The sequence below is a fragment of the Sinohyriopsis cumingii genome, chromosome 1 (genome assembly GCF_028554795.1).
Source record: "Sinohyriopsis cumingii isolate HCF-2022 chromosome 1, ASM2855479v2, whole genome shotgun sequence".
Classification (NCBI taxonomy): Eukaryota; Metazoa; Mollusca; class Bivalvia; order Unionida; family Unionidae; genus Sinohyriopsis; species Sinohyriopsis cumingii.
Genome location: NC_142961.1, coordinates 124,451,763 through 124,475,245, shown reverse-complemented (window position 1 = coordinate 124,475,245; position 23,483 = coordinate 124,451,763). Strand labels below are relative to the sequence as shown.

General features: G+C 39.2%; 1 protein-coding gene across 1 annotated transcript in view; it reads right to left on the bottom strand.

Annotated features, from left to right (window-relative positions):
- LOC149807809 (uncharacterized) overlaps positions 1–23,483 on the bottom strand; it is a 243,214-nt gene that overhangs the window by 174,886 nt on the left and 44,845 nt on the right. Inside the window, exon 3 of the mRNA XM_089960550.1 lies at positions 22,880–22,936. Within this exon, the coding sequence (XP_089816676.1) occupies positions 22,880–22,936 (57 nt within the window). The remainder of the gene's footprint in view (positions 1–22,879; positions 22,937–23,483) is intronic.

Here is a 23,483-nt window from a genome sequence, read left to right as displayed (position 1 = left end):
TTACTAGCAGAACACGACCCTTGCTTCCCACCCCCTGTTTTCTGGACATTGCCGTGAGCAACTGATTCAGAAACTTTAGCTTGTCCGAGCTTATCACTAAACTGACCACAACAATTTCATCCTTATCCTTTTCAATCATGATATTTTACAAAAAAATTGGGTGGATTGTGACCATAATTTAGTAAATTGTCATCAATTTCATAGCGACTCTACAATGATGTCACACTTTTCAACCTTGTAGTCTGTTTGCTGTTTTTATGGAAGATGCGAAGCTGGGAACCAAACTGCTGTAACTGGTCTGGAATTATCCGTCTTCTACGTAAAGCGCGCAGATACAGTGTATCAGTTTGGATGTCTGCAGCCTCTCTGCACCATCGCGACTAAGCAAGAGCTTCTGCGATTTGGCGATGTACGATCCAATGTTGGATATTTACGGTGACCAAATTGGAGGAACGTCTGTATGTTAAGAGTAACAAAGAAGTTCGAAACACTTGGCCTCATTACTTTGTTTACAGGATGGAGACATATCCTAAAGTTCTTCAATATCAAAGAAAAGTAAATCTTGATTGTAGTCCGCATTCCCATTATGCCTAAATAGCAGTGATCGGTTTCGAAAAAACAAAAGAAAACAAAGCTTATAAAGTTTGCGTCAGCAGCTTGTTAATTATTTTTTTAAGTATGTCACGTGATGCTTCACAGTCCACACAATCAACACCTGGTTCTAACTGGGCAAAACCCAATTTTAAGTTTTGTAGTATTTCTTCTTGCTTTAGAATCCCCAAATAGCGCCGTAGCGGACAAAAGCTGGTCCAATCAGAACGTTGCCGTTGAAATTTTAATGTCATATGTCCAGAATTCCAATTTCACGTGTTGTATCAAAAACAATTGTCCTTAAAGTTCTAATTTCAAGGTCGAGATTATAGATTTTCTCTGCTGAATTAAACAGTAGTGGTTGAAAGTTATATTTTCTATGTGGAGGTTTTAGATTGTGTCGTTTGATTTACACGTCGGTGGTTGAAAATACCGATGTCATACGTCGAGAATTCCTAATTTACGAATTGGTTCAAAGAGTTTATATTGAAAGTTCCATTTCATATGCTGAGTTTCTAAATTGTATCTGTTGAATTATACAGCGGTGGTTGGACATTGTATTGTGCTTGTCAGAATTGCTATTTTTGTTTGGTGAAATGATGCATTGGTGTTAAAAATAACATCACACGATGTACACTTGAACAATTCAAAATAATATCGAGTATTAAGATCATTCATGCATTCAATTATGAGGCGCCATCACATTTCATGCATTTACAGTTTGAAAGTTACTATTCAAGAATTACTATGAATGTTTCGCTAGAGGTTGCTCTCGTGAACGGACCGTGTTATCTTTAAACAAGGGGGATGCTTCTCGTTGCTGTGAAATTCAACAGACGGAATCTAAATATTCGCCATAAGAAGTTGAACTGTTATCGCAATCAGTTGCATACAACGCGTGAATTGGGGACTCTCAACATATGATATTAAAATTTCAACCACCGATGTGTAATTCAAAAAATACGCTGTAAAATATCGACATAGGAAATGGAACTTTAAATCAATACTATGTAACTCAGCATATAAAATCTAAAATCTCGATCATGAAAATGAAACTTTAAGGACATGCAATTTAATGCAACACTTGATATTTGATTTCTCGACATACGACAGTAGTACCGTGGGACGATTTAGGGACAATGGAAATCCCAGTCAAAAAGGTCGTGGGACCGTTTGGGGACAATATTTATAGGGACAATGGAAATCTCAGACAAAAGGGTATCGGGACTGTATAGAGACAATAGGACTTACCCTTAAAATATGGACAATAGGAATGGAACAGGTCAGGTGAAGTCACCGTACTGAACATTGGTAACAATGTAGCAGGGGACTGACCTCAATGGGACCAAACAGCAGGGAAAAACTTAGAAAGCTTGGTGGAGCGGGACTGGCGGGACATAGACATATATAACACATACAACGTACAGACATAGATTGATGAACGTCAATGTATCACACAAACAACTATACAATCGACTAGAAATTTTTTTAGACAAGAAAGCAATCATTTTCGAAACATTTAAGTGGCCCTGAAAAGGGCCTTTGGTATTTTGTTAACATCATTCCGCTGACATAGAGGGTGATGAATAGGTCTTCTTCTCTTCCTCAAACTTCTTCTGACTTCTGCACCGTAGATGAGGACTCTTTTTAAACAGCCTTATCTCTCCACATAGATTCTTCTTTTCCAAAGGATTGTATCAATGATCCGGATAATTGTCCATGATGATTTGACACGCATACGTAAGACCGTGCGGAACAGCACTGACGAGACGAAGGTAGATGATTCAACGTTAGTCAACATTTTGTAAGGAGAACAGATGAAGGGAATGCAGTGAACTCCGGTTATTTCTAGTGGAAGAGCGGATCAAAACGGATTGAGATATTTCACCAATCCTAATACGCGTTACAAAATTCAGTCATAGTGCTGAGTCTGTCTTCCAATCCGAAGAGAGCGGCTTGTGACATCACATTCCTTATATAGATGCGCTAGCGTCTGTGCGCAGTGAATCCATGCAACAGAGTTTTCAAACATGAAAGGAAACTAAGCGGACGATGAACTGGGGTGCACCGGCCGTGGAGACAAAAGGCGATCTGCTACCGAAGAGACCGATTTTAATTGGAATTTAGTAGATTTTCTTTATTCATCGCAAGAATTTGTTCCGGTACCAGTACGTTCGCTACCTTCTTCTTCTTTTGCACAAGTCGAAAATTTTAAACAGAGACAGAAAGAATAATTAGAGAAATTTCTACAACAGCAGAAAAAGCAGAACAAGGTTTGCTCCTTCAACATCAACAGCGAGAAGAAGAGAAAGCAAGAAAGAAACGACAGTAAGAAGCAGAAGAGAAGAAACAAGGTATAAGAGAGAAGGAGGAAAGTGTAAGTCAAACGGTAACGGTACTCTTAGATATTTTGGCAGAGTTAAGGAGTCTGAAACATATGTATCCGACTTCATTATTACGCCCCAAGAGAAAAAGACCTTCCCGAGCCAAACAGTCCAACTCTGTTACTAAGCCTGAGATACCACCCCTAATAATTTCTACCAAATCATTGACAGGAGCAAGTCTAGAAGTAGGCTTTGGCCATGGCAAAGGCTTAAGACAGTTAAAGCGGATTACAAATAAAAATAAAAATAACCAACGGTCATTTTCAGGGCCACCCACTTCTCTTGCCAAAATCAATTAAAACTCAAAATCGCTTTTTCGTTCCATGATGAGAGAGAGAGAGAGAGAGAGAGAGAGAGAGAGAGAGTATGCATGTGCTTATTATGATTATAAGATCAAAACCGAGAGATACTTATGTTTTCTGTCTGTTCTATTCTGGTACAAATGTTACAATCCAATTCACAATGCAACAATTTAAAATGTTCATAGACATCTTCTGTGTGTTTTTTACTCTCCGTTTTTTTTTCTTCTTCATTTCTTCACTTTCACGGGTTTTTCCTCCTCCTCTTCCTCAGTTTCTCCTCTTCTTCTTTTCTTCTCTTTTTTATCTTTCTGGACGTGTCTGGCTTCATCTTTTTGAGAGGGTACCTCTTCTTCCTGTTCGGAACCCCTCTCTTCCGCTTGCCCTGTCGTTTTCTAGGGCATTCTGAACACCAATGTCCGTTCTCTTGACAATGATAACGGGTATCTTGACTTTTGTTTCCTCTGACACCTGTCTTGTTTATTTTGACGGCCTGGACACTCTGTAGCCCAATGTGTTTTCTTCTTACAGATATAGCAAGTATCTTGACTTTTATCTCAAAAGGAGGGGCGAAAAGTCCGTCGGCTTGTCTGAAGAAAACATTCGTATGACACCCCGCAAAGCTCTGATCAGAAGTTCGATCTGTGTGGGGTCTTACATCGTTCTGGTCGGTTTGAGAGTGAAATGAATACTGGAAAGGAAGTCACTGACCCATTATATAGGGAATACACTGGTTTGACATGGGACCCATGGCGTAAAAACGTAGTCATTTGACGTTTTTCAGTCAAGATGAAACTATCCTATCATTTCGTTTAGAAAGTAAGAGGCAGAAACGTGATTTATCGCCTCGCACAGTAGCTGAAGTCTTGGCTCAAATTCATGCCAGCGATTTTGAAGATGACACGAGTGAGCCAGAATCCAGACCCAGAAAGTCTACAATCAGTCAAAGTCTGCCACCGCCACCACTTAACTCTGAAAATTCCTATCACATTCGAGAGACGGAAAAGCGCTTATCTAGAAATGTAGACGGTGAAGTTGAAAGATTTCAAGTCCGAAGTAGCATTGGAGAAAGCAGAGGGAATCATCACTGAGGTGTGGCATACTATGTTAAGCTCATTGAAACGACATTGTGAAGCCAAAGAAGACGATCGCTTGGGTCTTTCAATGCATCACGACAGTTTGGAGTCCCCCGTTTGGATCGAGTTTATCAGCTAGCAGAATTGACACCTTCCATAGTCATCAACAAGATTCAACACGTGAAACAATCCAACGACAAGTTTCACATCACCGATTGAAAAGTGGCACTGTTCATGACGCAAGTGTCTCTTCCCAAAGGGGCCGGAAAACGCCAAAAGGTGTTACTGGTGGACGACCTTTGCAGCATCAAAATGAGCCTCATTCAAATTAAACAACACCCAAGAGAAGCTGTGTTTAGCCCGTGACATCGTGGTGGGACGAACGTATGCCAACAAGAATGACACTGCAGAATGGAAAAGAGCCTGAGCGAGCTTCGAAAATAGAACCAGATCCAAACAACGAAGAGAAGCAGAATTCCTGTTACAACGAGCGGGGATATCAAAAGACATGCCCTGTGGCATTTCTGAAATGCAAAACTTGCATGACGTTTTTGATCCACGCTACACCTTGAAAGTGCACCTTCAAGAAGTACTCGGAACTCTATTGTTTCGAGGCAAAACTTTCAAAGACGGTAAATACATTCACGTTTATCATCACGATGAACATTTCGATGCCATTACCAGTATCGCTTCATTCATGGGATACCGTTATTACTGTGAGAAATGTGACTATGGCTATAACAATCAAGAGCAGCACAAGCATTTGTGGATCGAAATGTGAGGGATATTTGGCCTTTCAACCCTGTCTTGACAAAGAACAAGAACGAGTGCATTGCCTTGCTTGTCAGTGAACATTTGTCAGCCCTGACTATTACCAAAATATCTGAAGACGCAATGTTCACAGAAGAAAAGTGCTTGTCAACTCCTGAGATTGTTTCTTACTTGTGGACAAGGCAGACGTACCAATAATGATAAGACATACATATGCTCAGGAAAGATACGGTGTCACTCTTGTCACCGAATTGTGGACTTGGAACACGAATGCTACATTCAAAAATACCATTCCAAACATCTAGAGGAAGACGATGACCACAAGAAGAAAGGGAATTTCATCTTGTTCGATTTCGAATGAATGCAAGAGACCGGCATTCACATTCTTAATTTATGTGTGGCTCATCGAGCGTGCGAGAGGTGCATCCATGAGCCTACCTTTAGTCATTAGCCTGACTTCAGCAAGATTCATGGCGGATGTGACAAAACAAAACCTTTCGAGGAGATGTAGAGCCAAGAGGACATCGAACGTTACGGAGATTGTCATCGATATGCCACGGTAACGGCTCATAATGTCTTTAGATACGATGGATATTGTTTTTTGAGATACTATACGGAGCAAAGTAACGAACGTCCTAAAGTCACTTTGAACGGACCCAAAATCATTTTCATGCAAGTGGGACAAGTACAATTTAAAGATTCAACGAGTTACTTGGCCATGCCTTTGAGTCGAATGCCAAAAACGTTTGGAATGACAGAAATGACCGAATGCTATTTTGAGCACCTTTTCAATACCGAAGTTAATCAACATGCCGTTCTACCCGATTTGCCTGAGGCTCACAACTACGTCTCCGACAGCGTGCGAACCGAACAATGAGAAACTTTCTACGCTCGGTACCAGACTCACGCCTAGGACCCCTTCGATTTTCAGGGAGAAATGTTAAAGTACTGTCGTTCCGATGTGGACATTTTACGGCGTTGCTGTGGAAAATTTCGAGAATTATTCATGGAACACGAAAGGGTCGATCCTTCAAAGAAGCATGCACCATTGCCAAAGCGTGTTCCTATGTTTACCGCCAGCAATTTATGCCCGAAAACACATTGGCTGTCAGCAGCCCTCAAACGACGAACTTTGTCAAAGGTCAATACTCGGTCAAAGCCCTACGCTGGCTCCATTACTTGTGCTACAAGGAATACAAATGGATTCAACCTGCTCGTAACGGAGGAGGCGAAAAGACCATCGGAAGGCATTATATGGATGGCCGGGACTTTTAACGGATGTTTATTTCACAGATGTCGCCTCTCTTACCCTCAACGTGACACTAAAAGTCACTTTTTACAACAGACCATGGAAGACTTGTGCCAGGCCACTTGTCAGCGTCGATTGAAGTTAGAACAGCAAGGATGTCAAGTGGTGGAAATATGGGAACACGAGTACTATCACTGTTTGAAAACCGATCCCGAATTTAAATCATCGTGGAAAGTTACAAGCTGGTAGACCCACTGAACCCGCGGAGCATTTTGTACGGAGGACGGAAAAATGTCTCCTATTTGCTGTACCAAACCGACGAGGAGAAAGGAGAAGAAATGAAATACTTGGACGTGTGTCAGCTGTATCCTTACGTGTACAAATATTGCCACTTTTCAGCAGGGCATCCACAATTGTTGACGAAACACATCGACGTGGAAAACATTCGACAAAACGATGGATTGATCACGTGTAAAATCTTGCCTCCCAAGGACTTGTACCATCCCGTTTCACCTCACCATTGCAAAGGAAAGCTGATATTTCCCTTTTGTCGTACTTGTGCCGAAACGTCCAACCAAGCCCGGCCTAGTCAGGACACCCAGGAAGAACGCGACTTGAAGGAATGTGGGTCAGCGTGAAATGTTTTAAAGCTCTAGACTTGGAAGTTTACGAAATTTACCACTTTCCCAAGACACAAAAATACCACAAGGGCGACGAGACTCAGAAAGGCATTTTCGCAGACTAAGCGAGAAATATGAATACATTTAAACAGACATCATTTCAGTTCGGAGATTCTCAAGTGGAGTGCGATGCTGTGTCTTGTGTTGATAGCGATGCCGTACGCTGTGATCGCAGCAATGCAGCACCACATCATGGGATCTTCGCTATGACTACAACTACTACCACTACCTCAACTATGGAAAGTGATGCTGGGCGTATGAAACCTGACGAATGAGAAAGCGATGCCACTCATTACAGAAAACTGTATCACTTTAATGGTTTTCATTATTAATGTCATCATCCACATGAAACCATGCAGCTACCACCCTACGGATGTCATGTAATCCTAAGTAAACTCCTGGGGATTTCACCGCGCCCTCATATAAATGAACATGTGAAAGACGAATATTTGTTCCCTGTGCATTTGCCTGAATACTACAACTTTGAACGTCGATTCCAAACCTTCCAAGTAAAATGGCCTAAATATCTGGGAGGACCTACCTCGCTAGAATTAGAGCCGGATTTATCTCTTAGGTAAAAGGGATAAAGTCAAGTGCTTCAGTTGCGGTTCGTCACTTCACTTCACGAGTGGGATCAGAAAGATTCGGCTTACCTGAACATGCTTGATGGTCTCTGTATTGTCACTACCTACCTTTAGTGGGACCCTAGTTACTGAAGTGGCATACCATGTCCTTTAAGATACCAGCTTGGCTAGAAGTAAAACATTCGACAACACCGAGACAAGTATTTAAACCCCATTTGAAAAGTAATATTCAAGGCTTACCAAACGATCTGCAAGAGAAGATCTACAAGGATGTTTGCAAGGGACTTGCCAGAGCAAAATATCTATTGGTGACTGTAAAACTTTTTGTGTCTAGAAATTTACAAGTCAAAACTGAAAAGGTCAACAAATTCGTAGATTTCTCTGGATCAAGTCTGCGTTCATCCCATTATCCCCCTTTAGACCGTTTACATTAGAAATTTTATTGACATTCTAGACCGTTACCCTGAATGGCAGTGGACAGAAATTACTCATTATGTCCATTACTTTCGCTCTAAGAGAATATTTTAAATAAAATAAGGATAATTAGAAGTAAAGTCCGATCAACTCTGTGCAGAAAATGCACTTATTGCCTTCGACAAAAAGAGGTATAAAAACGGGCTACCATGCCACGCCCAATATCAGTGGTGATACAACAGATTCCGTGGAAGGAAATAGATGAAAAGATTCAAACGGTGGAGGATTACGATAACTTATTACGAAGACGGTATCCCATGAATATGAGTCGACGTGTGGTGTGTGTCTTAGTGACTTGCTCTCTGGGATTTTGTGTATCAGTCGATTCCTTGTGAACTCTTTATGAACGGTATTTACCACCAAATAAAGCATGATAGTTTTCCCTTTAAATGAGAACGATAAACTAGTTCTGCTAAAAGCATTGTCTTTTAATTTAGATACTTCGCGTCCTCTACGGGAAAACAGATTCGTCAACTTTTAGGTACTGAAGATGTGTACGACGATGTGTTGTGTAACTTGTGACTTACGCCCTCACCGAAGAAATGTATGTGACTGGAAAAATTGGGTTTCGAGGCTTGGACCAAAGAAGTGGCCAATTATTCCCAAGAGGCGTGATCCTAGATTCAAACGTTTAGTGAAAAAAGTAAATTTTAAACTTGTGTTAACTGCACAGCCAGAAGAACCCGTCACCGAGGTCAACCTCTCCCTTCAGGACAAGACTGTCATTACCATTTCCCGAAAGACCACTCCGGGAGGACACCGTTTTAGTCGATGCCTCTCATTTGGACACCTACAGTCGTGACTACAAAAAGTTGTTTTGTGTCATCGATGTCTTTCCCAAATTGGCCTGGGTCATGCCATTGACTTCCAAATGAAACAGCGAATTAGTCCGATCCCTCAAAATGGTGTTGAATCAAAGCGGTTGTACCCTCTTTGATGGGAAACCGACTAAGACCCATATTTCTGAACCAAACTTTCCAAAATGAGTTTTTTAAAAACCGTGACATTCATTTTTTCACCACCAGGAATCCCGAAACCAAAGCTAGCATCATAAACGTTTTCAACTCGCCTTGAAAGAACGCATGTTGAAAATATTTTATACACTCCAAAGTACATCGACGTCTTTCCGCACTGGGTTCAAGCGAACAACCAATCTTACCATCGAAGCATCGGACGTACCCACGAAGAAGTGACCGACAACGAAGTGACCGTTTTTGAGCGTCTATGTGGTACGTCTCCTACGGTGACTGTTCCCATGAAAGGTGGAGCGTTGGCAGAAGGAGATTGGGTGCACAGGCAAAAGCAAATGCAGTTCTACAAAGGTCACTTACCCAACCGGACCACCGAATTGTTTCATATCACTGGACGCGTGCGTGGCCATTATCCTGCCGTCTATAAATTGGAATACATGAATGGGGAAGTGTTAAAAGGAACGTTTTACTTGCCCGAGTTACAACGCGTGATAAAAAAAGAAGATGGAATGTACGACATTGAAAGCATTCTCGAATGAAGAACCCGTAAAGTGGGAAAACGCTGTGTCAAAGAAGTCAAAGTGCGTTGGAAAGGATATCCTCCCAAGATTGATTCTTGGATCGATGCTTCGCAAGTCGTCGACTATAGAAAGAAATGAGCATCATGTCCTTCCACACAGCCTCAGCTACCGCTACCACAGCAGTGACTACTCCTTCACCGAGTTCTTCTCTGCATGATCTACAAAAACAACCAGTGTGGGTGTGGTGTGGAGAACGTGTGCCTAAAACGCAAATCGTGTTTTACTGCAAAATCTTTATGCTGTATTGTCTCATCGGTGCTGCCTTTTCCAATGTGAGTTTACAACAAGGAGACAAACAATTGTAGATCATTTTACAAAGCAGTTGCATTGGTTACCGTCTTCCCAATCCTTCCCTAATATACCCGTCGAAGGGAATCAACGGGAGTCTTGTGCCCAACGTCAGTCACCACTCCACCATCAACAATCACCAAAATATTCCTCTTTTAGACACTCTTTTGACTTCGAGTGACCCCTCGGACAGCAATAGAACTCTGGAATTTTGAACAACAACAATCAGTCAATTTTACTTAACTTTACCCAGTGACAGTTCCATGTAGGCGTTTCCCAAAAACACTTTATGTTGTTACACGGCCAAATTACCCCTGGTAATCAAATTGGATCACGAAGCCCGTTGGGAAGTGACTTTGGTGGAAATAATTCACCCGACACAAATCCAAAATATCACTAAAAATCAAAACAATTGTCATGTCGAACTCTTGAACGAACAAGTGCAACAAGAGTTGATTACCTGAGATCAAGTTTTTACAATGACAAGAAACCCACAATTAGCTAAAGCTAACTTAAGTATCTATAAAATTGAAATTCCGGTAATATATATTTTAGCGGTGAACATTTAGTGGATTTGATTGCCAGTATTTTCAACGATCAGTTTGGCAGAGTCCTGACCAGACTGAACAAATTTGTCACGATTGAGTACCAAAATGGAGCTCGTCGCCTGCTGATGAAATTTGAGGACGCCAAAACGTTGTCCATTATATTTTGTCCTGAATTGTTATGGGTGGAGACCTCATATGGGTCCTCAATTCCATAGACATTAACAACAAGGATCGATTTTTATAAGTATTTCTTATCACATGTATAACTGAACCAATAACTGAATTTGATCTTTGTGTACTCCGATGTGATGAAGTACAACGTGGTGGGACATACCTCCGTATCGTTACTGCGCGGCATTCCTTTCAAAGCGGATTCTGTGATACATAATGACCAGAAAGGTGGAAACACCTATTATGTTCACGGGAATTTGTACATCCTCATTATTAGCCCGTCAATAAGTTGTATCCTGACACTTTCGACATTGCTATAAAAAGAGACCTGGGACAGGGACAAAATAGTCTATTCACCAAAGAGAAAGTCACGGTGAAATTCCATTTTCGAAAAACGATTCTCGAACGACTCATATGTCATGTATCCCGTGTACCGAGACGTCGCTCGACAGCTAGGACATTGTTTAAAAGATATGTTGAATCGGCTTTTCGATTTTTTGGATGGTGGCACGAGGATTGCACGCTTTTAAAGGTGCCGCATTGACGCACGGTGAAGACATTCTACAAAATGTCATCATCGACAAACAAAACCCCAAAAAAGCTTTCTGATAGCAGGCAAAGACATGTTGGGCCGACGAGAAACTCCTATAAACGCCCTGGACGTTGCCGAGTCAGATATTGCTGCTTTCCCGACGCTACGGCAAGTGCAAGACAGAAAGAGACGAGGAAAATACCCCTTCAGAGGCTTTCACACCCACAAAGCTAGAAAAAGTAAGAAAGGAAGAATCGTCCGAGACTGAGAAGTTTTTTACTTTTAAAAAAAATCACAGAGAGAAATAAATAAATAAAAATGATGCACCGAGAGTCTTGCGTATGTTCCAAGTCGGAACTGGGTCTGTTTGCCATGCCATTCACTATGATGGCGATGCAAGAATCTCAATAGGTAGAATTTCATCCCGTTTCCCCTATCAAGGATTCAGGATCAAACCCCACTGAGTTTGAAATCAAAGACAACCCAAAGATTATATCGATCTGAATAGTAGTTACTTGTACTTTGAAAGTCAAAGTTCTCGATCCAACTAATGATGCTATAATCGCTGAACCAGTAGCTCCCGTCAACAATTTATGCATTCCTTGTTCAGCTTAGTGGATTTGTACTTGAATATCAAACTAGTCAGTCGCAGCATGGATACTTACCCTTACCGAACGTACCTGTAAAGTCTCTTGAGGTACGGAAAAGAAGCCAAGAACACCCATATGGATGCTTGAGTGGTATGGAAACCTGACACAACATGCAAATACACTGATACCGATTTGATTACAGATAAAGAACCTAACTACAATTTGATTGTTAAAACCAACGTTAAAGCCGTCGAACAAAATCATTGGAGAAAACAAAAGTTTAGAACTGATGGATCGTTTGCATTTAGACATGTAGTTGCAAGAGACGTATTTGTTGAACGGTGTGGATGTCCGCCTGAGACTGAATCTCAGCAATGCTGCTTTCCATTTGATAAATGCAACTGATGCATCTTACAAAACTGTCATGTTTGAATAAAAAATTTTGTGTTTTGAACAAATTGTGTCTGCCTTTTTTTGTCAATTTTTATCATTATACATGCTCTATGACTTATCTCTATCCCTCTCCATAAAATCAACATTCATAGCGTTCCGACCCAACAAAAAATCTTAGGTATGTTTTCTGTCGCCTCCGCACCTGACCATATAAAGCGAGGCAGTCTCCAGTCTGACCACCCATTGTTGACTCATCCTCCTACGAAGATGTGTTCAAGACTAGCGAAGCTGAACGAAGCTTACGTGACTTTACACCGTGTCAGGCAAAGCCTGATACCGAAGACTGAAGAGATAGAGAATGTCAGGATGTTGAAAGTGACTAAAAACCTGACAGAACAGCTCTTCAGAGAGGGTATCAAGAAAGAGCAAGAAGAGTGGACGGAGAAGTACATACTTCAGAACCAGGGAGAACATCATCATCAGCAACAACATAAGCCAGACAGAGGATTTTTCGACTGCCTTGTAGACACGAAAGAATTCTCCTTCTCTTCCCGAAGAAGAGACCTTGTCCCGTGGGAAAGCCTGCCGCCACACGGGGACGCAATCTTAGACGATAAAAAATTGCAATAACTCCCCGTCCACAAAAACACGACTTTTCAGGGCTACCCCAATACTCTAGAAAAGAGATATGGCCAATAGTATGTAAGTTAAAAAAATAAAATTGTGTTTATAAGCACTTCACTTCTTTGTTTCATGTAAATAAAATAGAAGTGTGTCTATAAGCTACAGTCGATTTGGACAATGACGGGAGCCGATGCTGTGTCTGTGGTGCCTGGCCTGGGAGGTGTTACCATTAACCAGGTGCATCTGGAGTTCACAGAAAACCCCAGCCTTTCTCAGGGCTACCCATATTTCTAGAAAAGAGACCATTCAAACTGCCAATTTGTATGAGTGCGAGTAGTGTGATTATAAACACTCGCTCTATTACTGATGGGATAGTGTGCGTGTGTTTGTATGGGTTAGTGTACGTTTGTGTGAATAGTATATTTTAGTTTTTTTTTCTCTTCCCGTGTGTGGATAGTAGATTTTGTGTTTGTATGAGTTAGCGTACATTTGTCTAGATAGTAGATATTGTGTTATTTTTTTCTCCCTCTGTGTGGATAATATATTTTTTTTCTTCTTCTTCTTCTTCCCTCTGTGTTGATAGTGTATATTGGATTAATTTTTCTCATCACCTCTGTGTGGATAGTAGATACGGGATTTGTTTTTTCCTCTTCCCTGTGCAGATAGCATATTTGGGGTTTGTTTTTCCTTCCTTTCCGTGCTGATAGTATATTTGGGATTTTTTTTTCTCCTTCCCGTGTGTGGATAGTAGAGTGTGTGTATGGGTTCGAGTACGTTTGTGTGGATAGTAGATTTGGGGTTTGTGGATAGCATAAAAGTATTTTTCTTCTTCTCATGTGTGGATAGTATATTTGGAGTTTGTATGAGTTAGCGTACATTTGTGTGGATAGTAGATAATATGTGAAGTGAGTGTAAGGGATGTTTTCCTTCACGTCCTTGTTTGACAAATATTAAGTCAAGCGCTCGTCATTTTTGCGTCATATTCGCGTTGAACAAGCTAGAAGCACAACCGCGATGGAAGAAAACACCGCAACACAAAGAGTAAACGGCGTGGTTCCAAGGTGGCTACCAGCTATTGCAGTTATACCAGCACCAGCACTAACAGCCATTTAAGATCTTGGCAAAAACAAGCTTCAAATTGGAGTTTGAGAGCAAGAGAAAAGAGAACAACTCTACTACTGGTCTGGACTTCTAACAATGAGGGTGAGGACCTATATGTCGGAGGTGAGGAAGACTATTGTATAACCAACAGAAAGAATAGCAAAAGGAAATACATTCAGAGAAGGAAACCTGTCTACAAAGAGGCGGCTAACCACTCTGGTACTCTTGCTACTAACTTAGGAAGTATGCATGGACACCAACACACGATACAGGCTCCTCCAGTGGTTAGAATTGCTACATCTACACAAATCTGTGATCGGTAGCAAAAGAAAACGAAGGATGCATAAACGCAAACGGACGTAACCGCAAGTGATGCTACCACCATAACTAATATAGAAGAGAAGAACTCAGGAGAGCTAACAAAAACAACATCAGAAGAAGAAAGCGCTGACGATGAAAATGAAGAAGGGGTTACGATTGAGCAAAGATCTGAGGAATTGGGTTTAAAGGAAACTTTAACTGACCCCAAAAAGACCAAGAACTTATCAGTTCGGTATATTATTTGGCCAGGAGGTTACCTAAACCGAAGAGAAGTCTCAATACACAACAATGGCTATTGGCTCAAAGTATCATACTGCAAGACTTCTCTAAGGCTTATCAGGAAACGCAGCTCACTATCCTTGTGGATTATGCCACTGCGTTAACAAGAATGTATGGGTACGAGGCATTTCCCAATGAAACATACGAAGATCAAAATACGGCAGTAGATACATGGGACTTTGAGAATCGCCGCAACACCTTCAGGCTGCCGACCTAAAAGCCATTCTTAGTGCTAAAAGAACAAATTGCCTATTATCCAAGAGATTCCACTTTGGCTTGGAATCCCGATTCGATAAAACTACAAAACTGATTCGATCCTTTTATCCACCGCTTCAAAATTAACAACTTACTACACCTAACAGTGACTAAAAATTTCCTTTTAAGTCGCTTGGACATAATAATTAATAAAAATTTTAGGGCATTTATAACATATACTATGTACTAGAATCATTTTGAACAGTAAAGATGTAGCAAAATTCCGAAACTCGAACAATTTGACAGAATTGCACAGGTGGCTTACACATTATTGGGTTTATTTTTTATCCACTAGTATAACTGGACTCGATTTGAAACGAAAATACGTCCTGGCGTTTAAGGCTGTTAGTGTTATGTGCTCGGTGTATTAGTTGCTCGGACTAACTACATAAAACTAAATCTGATTGGCAGTTGAAATTTCGGTTCGTTCTCTTACTTGGTAGTGGCAGGTATGTAAACTCAAATTTGATTGGTATTTGAATTTTGGTGGGTTTTCTAACTTGGTGGTGTTTGCTATGTAAACTCGAATTTGATTGGAAGTTGAAATCGTTGACTAGTTTTTCTACTTTGGCTATCTCGAACATATTAATTATGAAAGGCTGCATCTGACTGGAGGTTGAATTCTTTGGCTGGTTTTCCAACTTGGTAGTGTTTGATGTTTAAACTCAAATTTGATTGGTAGTTGAATATTCTGGTTGATTTTGAACATGCACTACGAAAATATGATATATTAAATCTAATTGAGGGCTGAATTCTTAACTAATAACTTGTTTCTTTTAGTTGGCAATATTTGGTATTTACTATGACTGGAAATGCTAATTCAACTCATTAAAACGCTCTTATTAGTTGGCGGATTGGGAATTGTTTGTTTGGGTTTGAGCGCCTTCCTAGATTCCTTTCCACCTTGCCTCGTCCAGACAGATCAATTAGGTGTGACACTCACACATAAACACAGAACTGTAGTGGCACCATTCCTACAGTACCGACTAATTAAAAATCTCGACATTCGAGAATTAACCAGTCGACTAGGCGACTGAGATCGTTTATATCATCATTCGCGCCATAAATAATAAAGCTGCTTAACAAGATCTTGGATGTAGGCAAGCTACCCAAAACATGCAATAGTAATCCCAATCCGCAAACAAGGTAAAGACCCCAATGACATAAATTCGTATAGACCAATCTCCCTGACTAATAATATTTGCAAAATTATGGAATCAATAATAACTAATCGACTTAAATACCATTTGAAAAGTAGCAACTTAATATCCGAAAACCATCCAAGAAGCACTCAGATGGATTAAGGACAACAGCATACCTAAAGCAGTGATTATAAGTGACTCGCTGAGCGTCATAACATCTATACTAAATCATAATACTTCATCAAGAGACAATTTCCTCAGGCAAACATATGTATTAATTAAAGAATTATATAGCAACAAACAAAAAATCGAAATCCTGTGGATACCATCCCACAATGATATTCAAGGAAATGAGTTAGCTGACCAAATAGTGAAACAAAACCTAAATGAACCAACTCATATAGCCATTAATTACAGTGTCAGCGTCAGCGAACTCCAAAGCATAACGAATAACTTTATTGATAGCAAATGGCAGGAATGCTGGAACCAAAACACCAAAGGCAGGAAACTATACTCTATTCTAAAAGATAATAACAGGAATAAGAAACCACCTAAAATCAACAACAATGATCAAAAAACATAACTAGATTCTATACCGGAAAAAACAAATTAGCCAGCAGCTTTGGGCAACACATAAGACCCCAACCCGCGAACCAAACTGCTACCACTGCCGGTTATAAAAGACCTAACACATATATTCAACACCTGCCAGAAAATAAAGAAAGAACCTAACTACAAATGGAGCAAAATAAATTGGATCCCCGGAAACATACTCAGAGTTTTTAATGAATAACAACCATAACAACTCTAACCTTGATCTCTCATATGTACATATAATTAGCTTTATACATGAATCTGGGATACAAAACAAAATATAAAACTAAAACTCCGTAATTAAATTATTTACAACTAGGAGACAGGCAAACAAACTAAATGTAAGGACAAATAAGATCAGATGCCTTTGACATGTCTTAGCGACCCGAGTATTCGGCAAAGATATCTGTCTTATCAAAATAGTTTTAGCCTGATATCACACAACTAGTAGACAGGCTAACAAACTTAAATTTAGGGAATAAATAAGATCAGATGTCTTTGTCACGTCTTAGCGACCCAAGTATTCGGCAACGATATATGTCTTAACCAAACAGACTTGGCCTGAAAATAAAATAACACCAAACAAATCTAACCACATAAAATAACACCTGACAAGTGGCTCCAATTCCTTCCCCTAGGAACAATTAAATAACCTACCATGTAGGCATAAATCAGAGGTACATGCTCGGAAGAGCGCAAACCTCTATAATCCAACATAGATAGATAGATAGACAGATAGATAGATAGATAGATAGATAGATAGATAGATGGATGGATGGATGGATGGATGGATAGACATTCGCGCCATTCAACTGAAAAACCAAAGAAAATAACCAGCAAACATATTGACAAGATGTAAAAGTTGCAGGAAGTCGTGGATACCATAGGCGTGGTAGAAGTGTTGCTTGACAGAATAGAGAATGGTGCAAATAGTCCGCTCATTTTGAAAGTAGAAATTAATAATTTAAAAAAGACGAAGGAAACACTCAGAGAAATGATTAAAGAAGAAAAAGAAGATATAGAAGACAAAGCAAGGATAAGAGGAATGAATGCTAAAATTGAAAAAGAAGAGGAGAATGAAAAGAAGAAAAAAAGAGGTGATAGTGGAGAAGGAAGAAGAGGAGGAGGATAAAAAGGACAAGAGAAAGAGTGTAGGGAAGAAAATAAGACGACGGTGGAGGAATATAAGAAATTAGAACAAGAAAACTAAAGGCCCTTTTTAGGGCCACTCATATGCCTAGGAAAGATTTGCCTTCTTGTCTATTTTTTAAAAAGTCGATTTTATAGTTGTTTGTGTGATAGATTGATGTTTATCAGTCCATGTATGTATGTTGTATGTGTTCTATATAGCTATGTCCCACCAGTCCCGCTCCGCCAAGCTTTCTAGGTTTTTTCCCGCTGTTTGGTCCGATTGAGGTCAGTCCCCTTGCTACATTGTTATCAATGTTCAGTATCGTGACGTAAACCTAACCTGTTCCATTCCTATTGTCCCTATATTAATGGTAAATCCCATTGTCCCTATACAGTCCCAAGACCTTTTTTGACCGGGATTTCCATTGTCCCTATAAATCTTGTCTCCACGAGGTCCCACGACCTTTTTGACTGGGATTTCCATTGTCCCCAAATCGTCCCACTATACTGCTTACGACATCCAAATTTTAACGGCTAATTTCTCATTGGACCAGGTTTTGTCCGCTATGGCGCCTCATAGTCTTCTTTACTTGCTATGGTGGACTCAGCTTTATTTCTTCGTCGACGGAGCTAGTTACTTTTCCAGAATGCTTGCTTATAAATACATTCAAGGTACGGGCGAAGAAATATCTTACTTATGCGTGCGCGCGCACGCGCGTGTGTGTGCGATTGTGGGCTAATTAAGTAGGCATGGGGTCTGTGGACTGGAATCCGTTTGTTGTGCGCTTTTTTGAGGAAAATACATTAGCTTAGCATGCCCCCCCCCCCCCCCCCCGTCTGTCCCTGCGTCAAGTTTTATCTATCCCTGTCTTTGAAAATATCGTTTTATATACGTGGACTGTTTGTTGATGTCGAAAAGTTGAGTCCAAACACAGGAATGACACTGTCCACGTCTGGGTTTTTTCTCCTGTTTTTAAGGGATCAGGGATGTCTATAAAAATCATCAGTGGGACACAAGGTTTATGACTATTACAGCAATAAAGGTATTGGGAGAATAATCGCCACAATAAGCGTAAGGAATTTCAGCAATAAGCGACCATGAGTTTCATTTTCAAGAGTGGAGTCTGGAGTTATTTTAAGCATCCTGACGTTCCAATGGCTTGAATACAATATTTTGATTAGATTTACATTAAACAGTAACCTATTATACACATGAAATTAGTTAAAACAGTATTTATCTTGAAGTAAAAGTGAACAAAAAATAAAACATTAAAAATATCCATGTTTAAAAAAAAATATGTTCATGCTCCTCTGCCCCCCCCCCCCATTTTTAAAAAAAAATAATGGGTCCCTAAATCTAGCAAGTTAAAAAGCAGATTTTAGCTGTCCCACTCGGAGGACAACGGTCATCGGATTATCACATATCACGGGATAGGGTAGGTAATAGAAAATAAGAAAAAATCTTACTATCGCGCGAATGTATTTATTTTTTACCCACATCAACCCATCGTATAACCTGTACACAATGACAGAAACACTTGAATATGATGGCACAAAGAAGGTCTAATAATTTTCTTTGAGATGCAATTACCAGAAATCTTTATAGCCAATAAATAAAATCTATTAGTGGCCCATATAATAAGGTTGGTGGTGCCATCTTCTGAAAATTGCATAAAGTAGTTAGTGTACGGATGAAGCTCAACTATTTAGTCCATTTAACGAAAAAAATGAAATCTCGAAGCATGCACTTTTTTGGGGTTAAAATTTTCATATCGAGAAAGAATTATTACATATTCATTTTATTAGTTTGATTTCTAATATATTATAGTTATTAGATTATATATATATATATGATGGCACATCAGCACATTACTGGCAACATTAGTGGGAATAAAATGTAAGCTTGGAAAATGTAACAATAAAAAATTATGCAAAAACATCACCTGCATGGCCGAGGTTTACCTTCATGAGGTATACCTATGTCAGGTATGTGTGTCTCTATACACTATCGAAACAAAGCCATCGCATTTCTTCGATTTGTTTTACATGAGAGATACCCGTCTTCCATTCAGAGACGGATAACTGAATTACACATGGGCTGTTTTATCTTTTTAATGCCATGAAAATCAGCGTGTCAAGGACAACAACATTATACAATATGTTTTCATATATTATGAACAAAGTCATGTTTGTTTCAGATCTGATATATTAACAGTTTGTGAAATTTAAGGTTATGTAAGGTTTTCAGTGTGGAAATGAAACCCGAAAAATGATGACATTTCTTTCTTTAGGGGTTTCCTTGTAGATTATACCATGTAGTATGGGTGTCATTTGTGTGGTAACAATGGAGGCTTGATCCGGTAACCAGCTCGCGATGGTACCATTAGGTTCTGCCACGACATCTGCAGTCCTTCGATTAGTCTGTATACAAAGGCGTATGGCTATGGGAATATATTCTTTTTAAAAAAATTAAATTTACTCTGAAAAGCAAAAGGATTAGCTGGTGACTTTCTGAATTGGCAAAGATCATCACTTTTTGGGTGGTGGTGGTGGTGGTGGTGGCTGATAACCAAGGTAGTCATTGGGAACATACTTTTGTTTATTATTGGCAATATTAATATGAGTTACTTCTAGATGAGGACGAATTTGTATGCAAAAGGGGAATTAATTTGGTTTCTGACTGTTCAAGGTTTATGATGTTTGAGCCTTAAGACCACATCGTATTTCCGGATTAAATGGATTAAAGGGTTGTCTGATAGTATTCTAGACAGCCGGTTTCATTCGTCTGAGATATAGTGATGGTTCAGTTGCCTCATCATATATCTCTTTTGAAAGAAAACTTCTAAATGTTTTTGGACAAAGTCTAAGTCCTAGTGAGTGCATCGGATCAATCATCTGCAGCTAATATTTGCAAGCTGATCCGTACACAATCGAACAATGGTTAAGTTTAGATCTTCCTAAAGTGTTATGTGATGTGAGCAAAGCCTTCTGGTCTGCCCCCTAATCTCTGTTTGACACAAGTCGTGTTAACTGAGGGACTTTTCGACGATTGTCTCTAAACTATCTAATATGCGGAACAAAAGTTAGTTTACGGTAAAAAATTAGTCTAAAGTTTTATGTGATGTGAGCAAAGCCTTCTGGTCTACTCCCTAATCTCTGTTTGACACAAGTCGTGTTAACTGAGTTGCTTTTAGACACTTGTCTCTAAACTATCTAATATGCGGAACAAAAGTTAGTTTACGGTAAAAAATCTGTCTAAAATTTTATGTGATGTGCGCAAAGCCTTCTGGTCTACTCCTTAATCTCTTTTTGACACAGGTCGTGTTAACTGAGGGACTATCTAATACGCAAAGCGAAAGTTAGTTTATGACAAAAAATGAGTGTAAAGTTGTATGTGATGTGAGCAAAGCCTTCTGGTCTACTCCCTAATCTCTGTTTGATTCAGGTCATGTTAACTGAGGGACTTTTTGACAATTGACTCTAAACTATCTAATATGCGGAACGAAATTTAATTCATGGTCAAAAATGAGTCTAAAGTTTTATGTGATGTGAGTAAAGATTTTTGCTCTACTCCCTAATCTCTGTTTGACACAGGTCATGTTAACTGAGGGATCTTTTTGACACTTGTCTCTAAAATATCTAATATGCGGAACAAAAGTTAGTTTATGATCAAAATGAGTCTAAAGTTTTATTATCTTGAATAAGAGGAATCAGAGAAAGTCAGGATAGAGCTTTGTGTCAGCATGAATTTCATAATCGGCAGAAGTTGCAGTTTTAGGTTTTTCGATTTTTAAAAAGTTCTATGTTCTTTATACCATTTCTAAACTCTATTTAAACAACTTAGCAGTTCATAATAAGTAATGTGCATACTCTTGGATCAACATCAGATCAAAAAGTCGTCTACATAAAATAAGCCGTAAATTCCAGGTTTTAGGCATTTTAATATGTTTTTAATTTTGATGTTGAAATGGGTAACTGGCCATATGCTGCCTTGAGGTATTCCCAAATCCTGAGCATATCTTTTAGAAACGTTGGTACCTACCTCAACTTTGATATATCCATCTTTTCAGAATTAGGATTTAAAATTAGGCAGCCTCATGGAGCGAGACTGGTGCTTAATGCATTATGCTATACTTCCATGTGGTGGCATACGCTTTCTCCATGTAAAAACAAACTGTTTACTATATGTCATTTCTTCTGTAATAAATAAATAAAAACCTCTGTAATAAACGTTTAAAATTTGACTATGTCTTTTGGCGCTTCTTTAGTTTCTGAATCTATACTGAAGGCTTGTTGGACACAATATGCCAAAGCAGTTCGTGATTTATTATTCAGAGCATAGTTTTTCAAATATAGTTTCTTGGTGACATGGAACTGTAGTTGGAAGAGTCAGTATGGCCATTTCCGTGCTTATATAATGTATCACTGTTGCTTCACATCACGAAGACAGAAAGTTATAACCTCATAGTAAATCACCATCTTCCCAAACTTGAGAATAAATGTTTAGTAGTCTATTGAAAGCTCTAACAGGTATTTCAGATGTTCAGGTGTTTCAGAAGTTCAAAGAATTTTGGTCCTGATAAAGTGTCACGCGCTCCATCATGGAAGTTATATAGTTCTCTGAGTGAAAGGATTAGTGTAATCTTCAGCGTACAGCATATTTAAAAACAAATAATTGACCATTTCTTTCAGGATTTTTTTATAGAGTGCGTGTTTTCAGGAAGTATTTGAAAAATCTTTCTGCCAACATACTTGAAATTCAGGATAGGGTTGTGACCAATGTAAGACCACAAAATACCGTTGTTACCATTGCATCATGCACGACAAACTACAAGCTGCCTTGACCCTGATATGCCATTCAATAATACGGAGGCAGACCAGGGTCTACGCTGCAGTTATATGGATGAGAATCATTCACGGGTTTAAAGGTACACAGCTGTTTAGATCACAGTCATTTAAACCATTTCAACAAACAAAAAACAAAATAAAATAAGAAAATGCATAAATTTCAATATTTACCATAGCTGTTGTTTTATATAACATTTACATCCTGAACTATTTGTCATATGACAAATACAATTTAGTACATCCTGTATTACACATGATGTGGTCACTATTAAATTAAATATAATATTTTTATCCCTAGGTTTACATCCTTGAAATTTTGCACACACTCGTCCACACACACTGCTGTCAATAAGTCCAACGGTTTCAGTATTGTGAGTGTTGTTAGTTACGACAGATACTTACTGCACCGATTATGATCAACTTATGACGATTTCTTGGGTGTGTGTACTCAGACATAAGCTGTAATAATAATAATAATAATAATAATAATAATAATGAAGATGATGATAATAATAAATACTAATGCTGCTACTACTACTAAACATAATAAATACTAATAATGCTAATAACAACAATAACAACAGTAATAATGTCCATAATTTAACTAACAAAGCCACACCTATTGTCCTGTAATTTTCGTATGTAATTTGTTTAGCGTCGTGATTATGTCGGACATAATTTCTAAATACACAGCGAGCACACTATAATTCCCACGCAGAAGCATTTTTATCATTGTAGTAATCATCTTGTACACCATGAAACCTGTCTTAGCGGATGTCTCCATATTAGGGACAGAAGTTAGACAAATCATAATAATGAATGCCTTTCTTTTTCTCTACATAACGAACCTCTGTATAAAAGACATCTTCCCATAAAGGGCAAAATCTACGGTCCCAAGCGGGCCATTTTTATGTTAGTAAACTATTGCTCATAACCTCATCCATTTAGGGCGACCATATTGGCACGCAGCTGGCGATCCAACTCATTTCTCCGGTTTGCAGGCGCA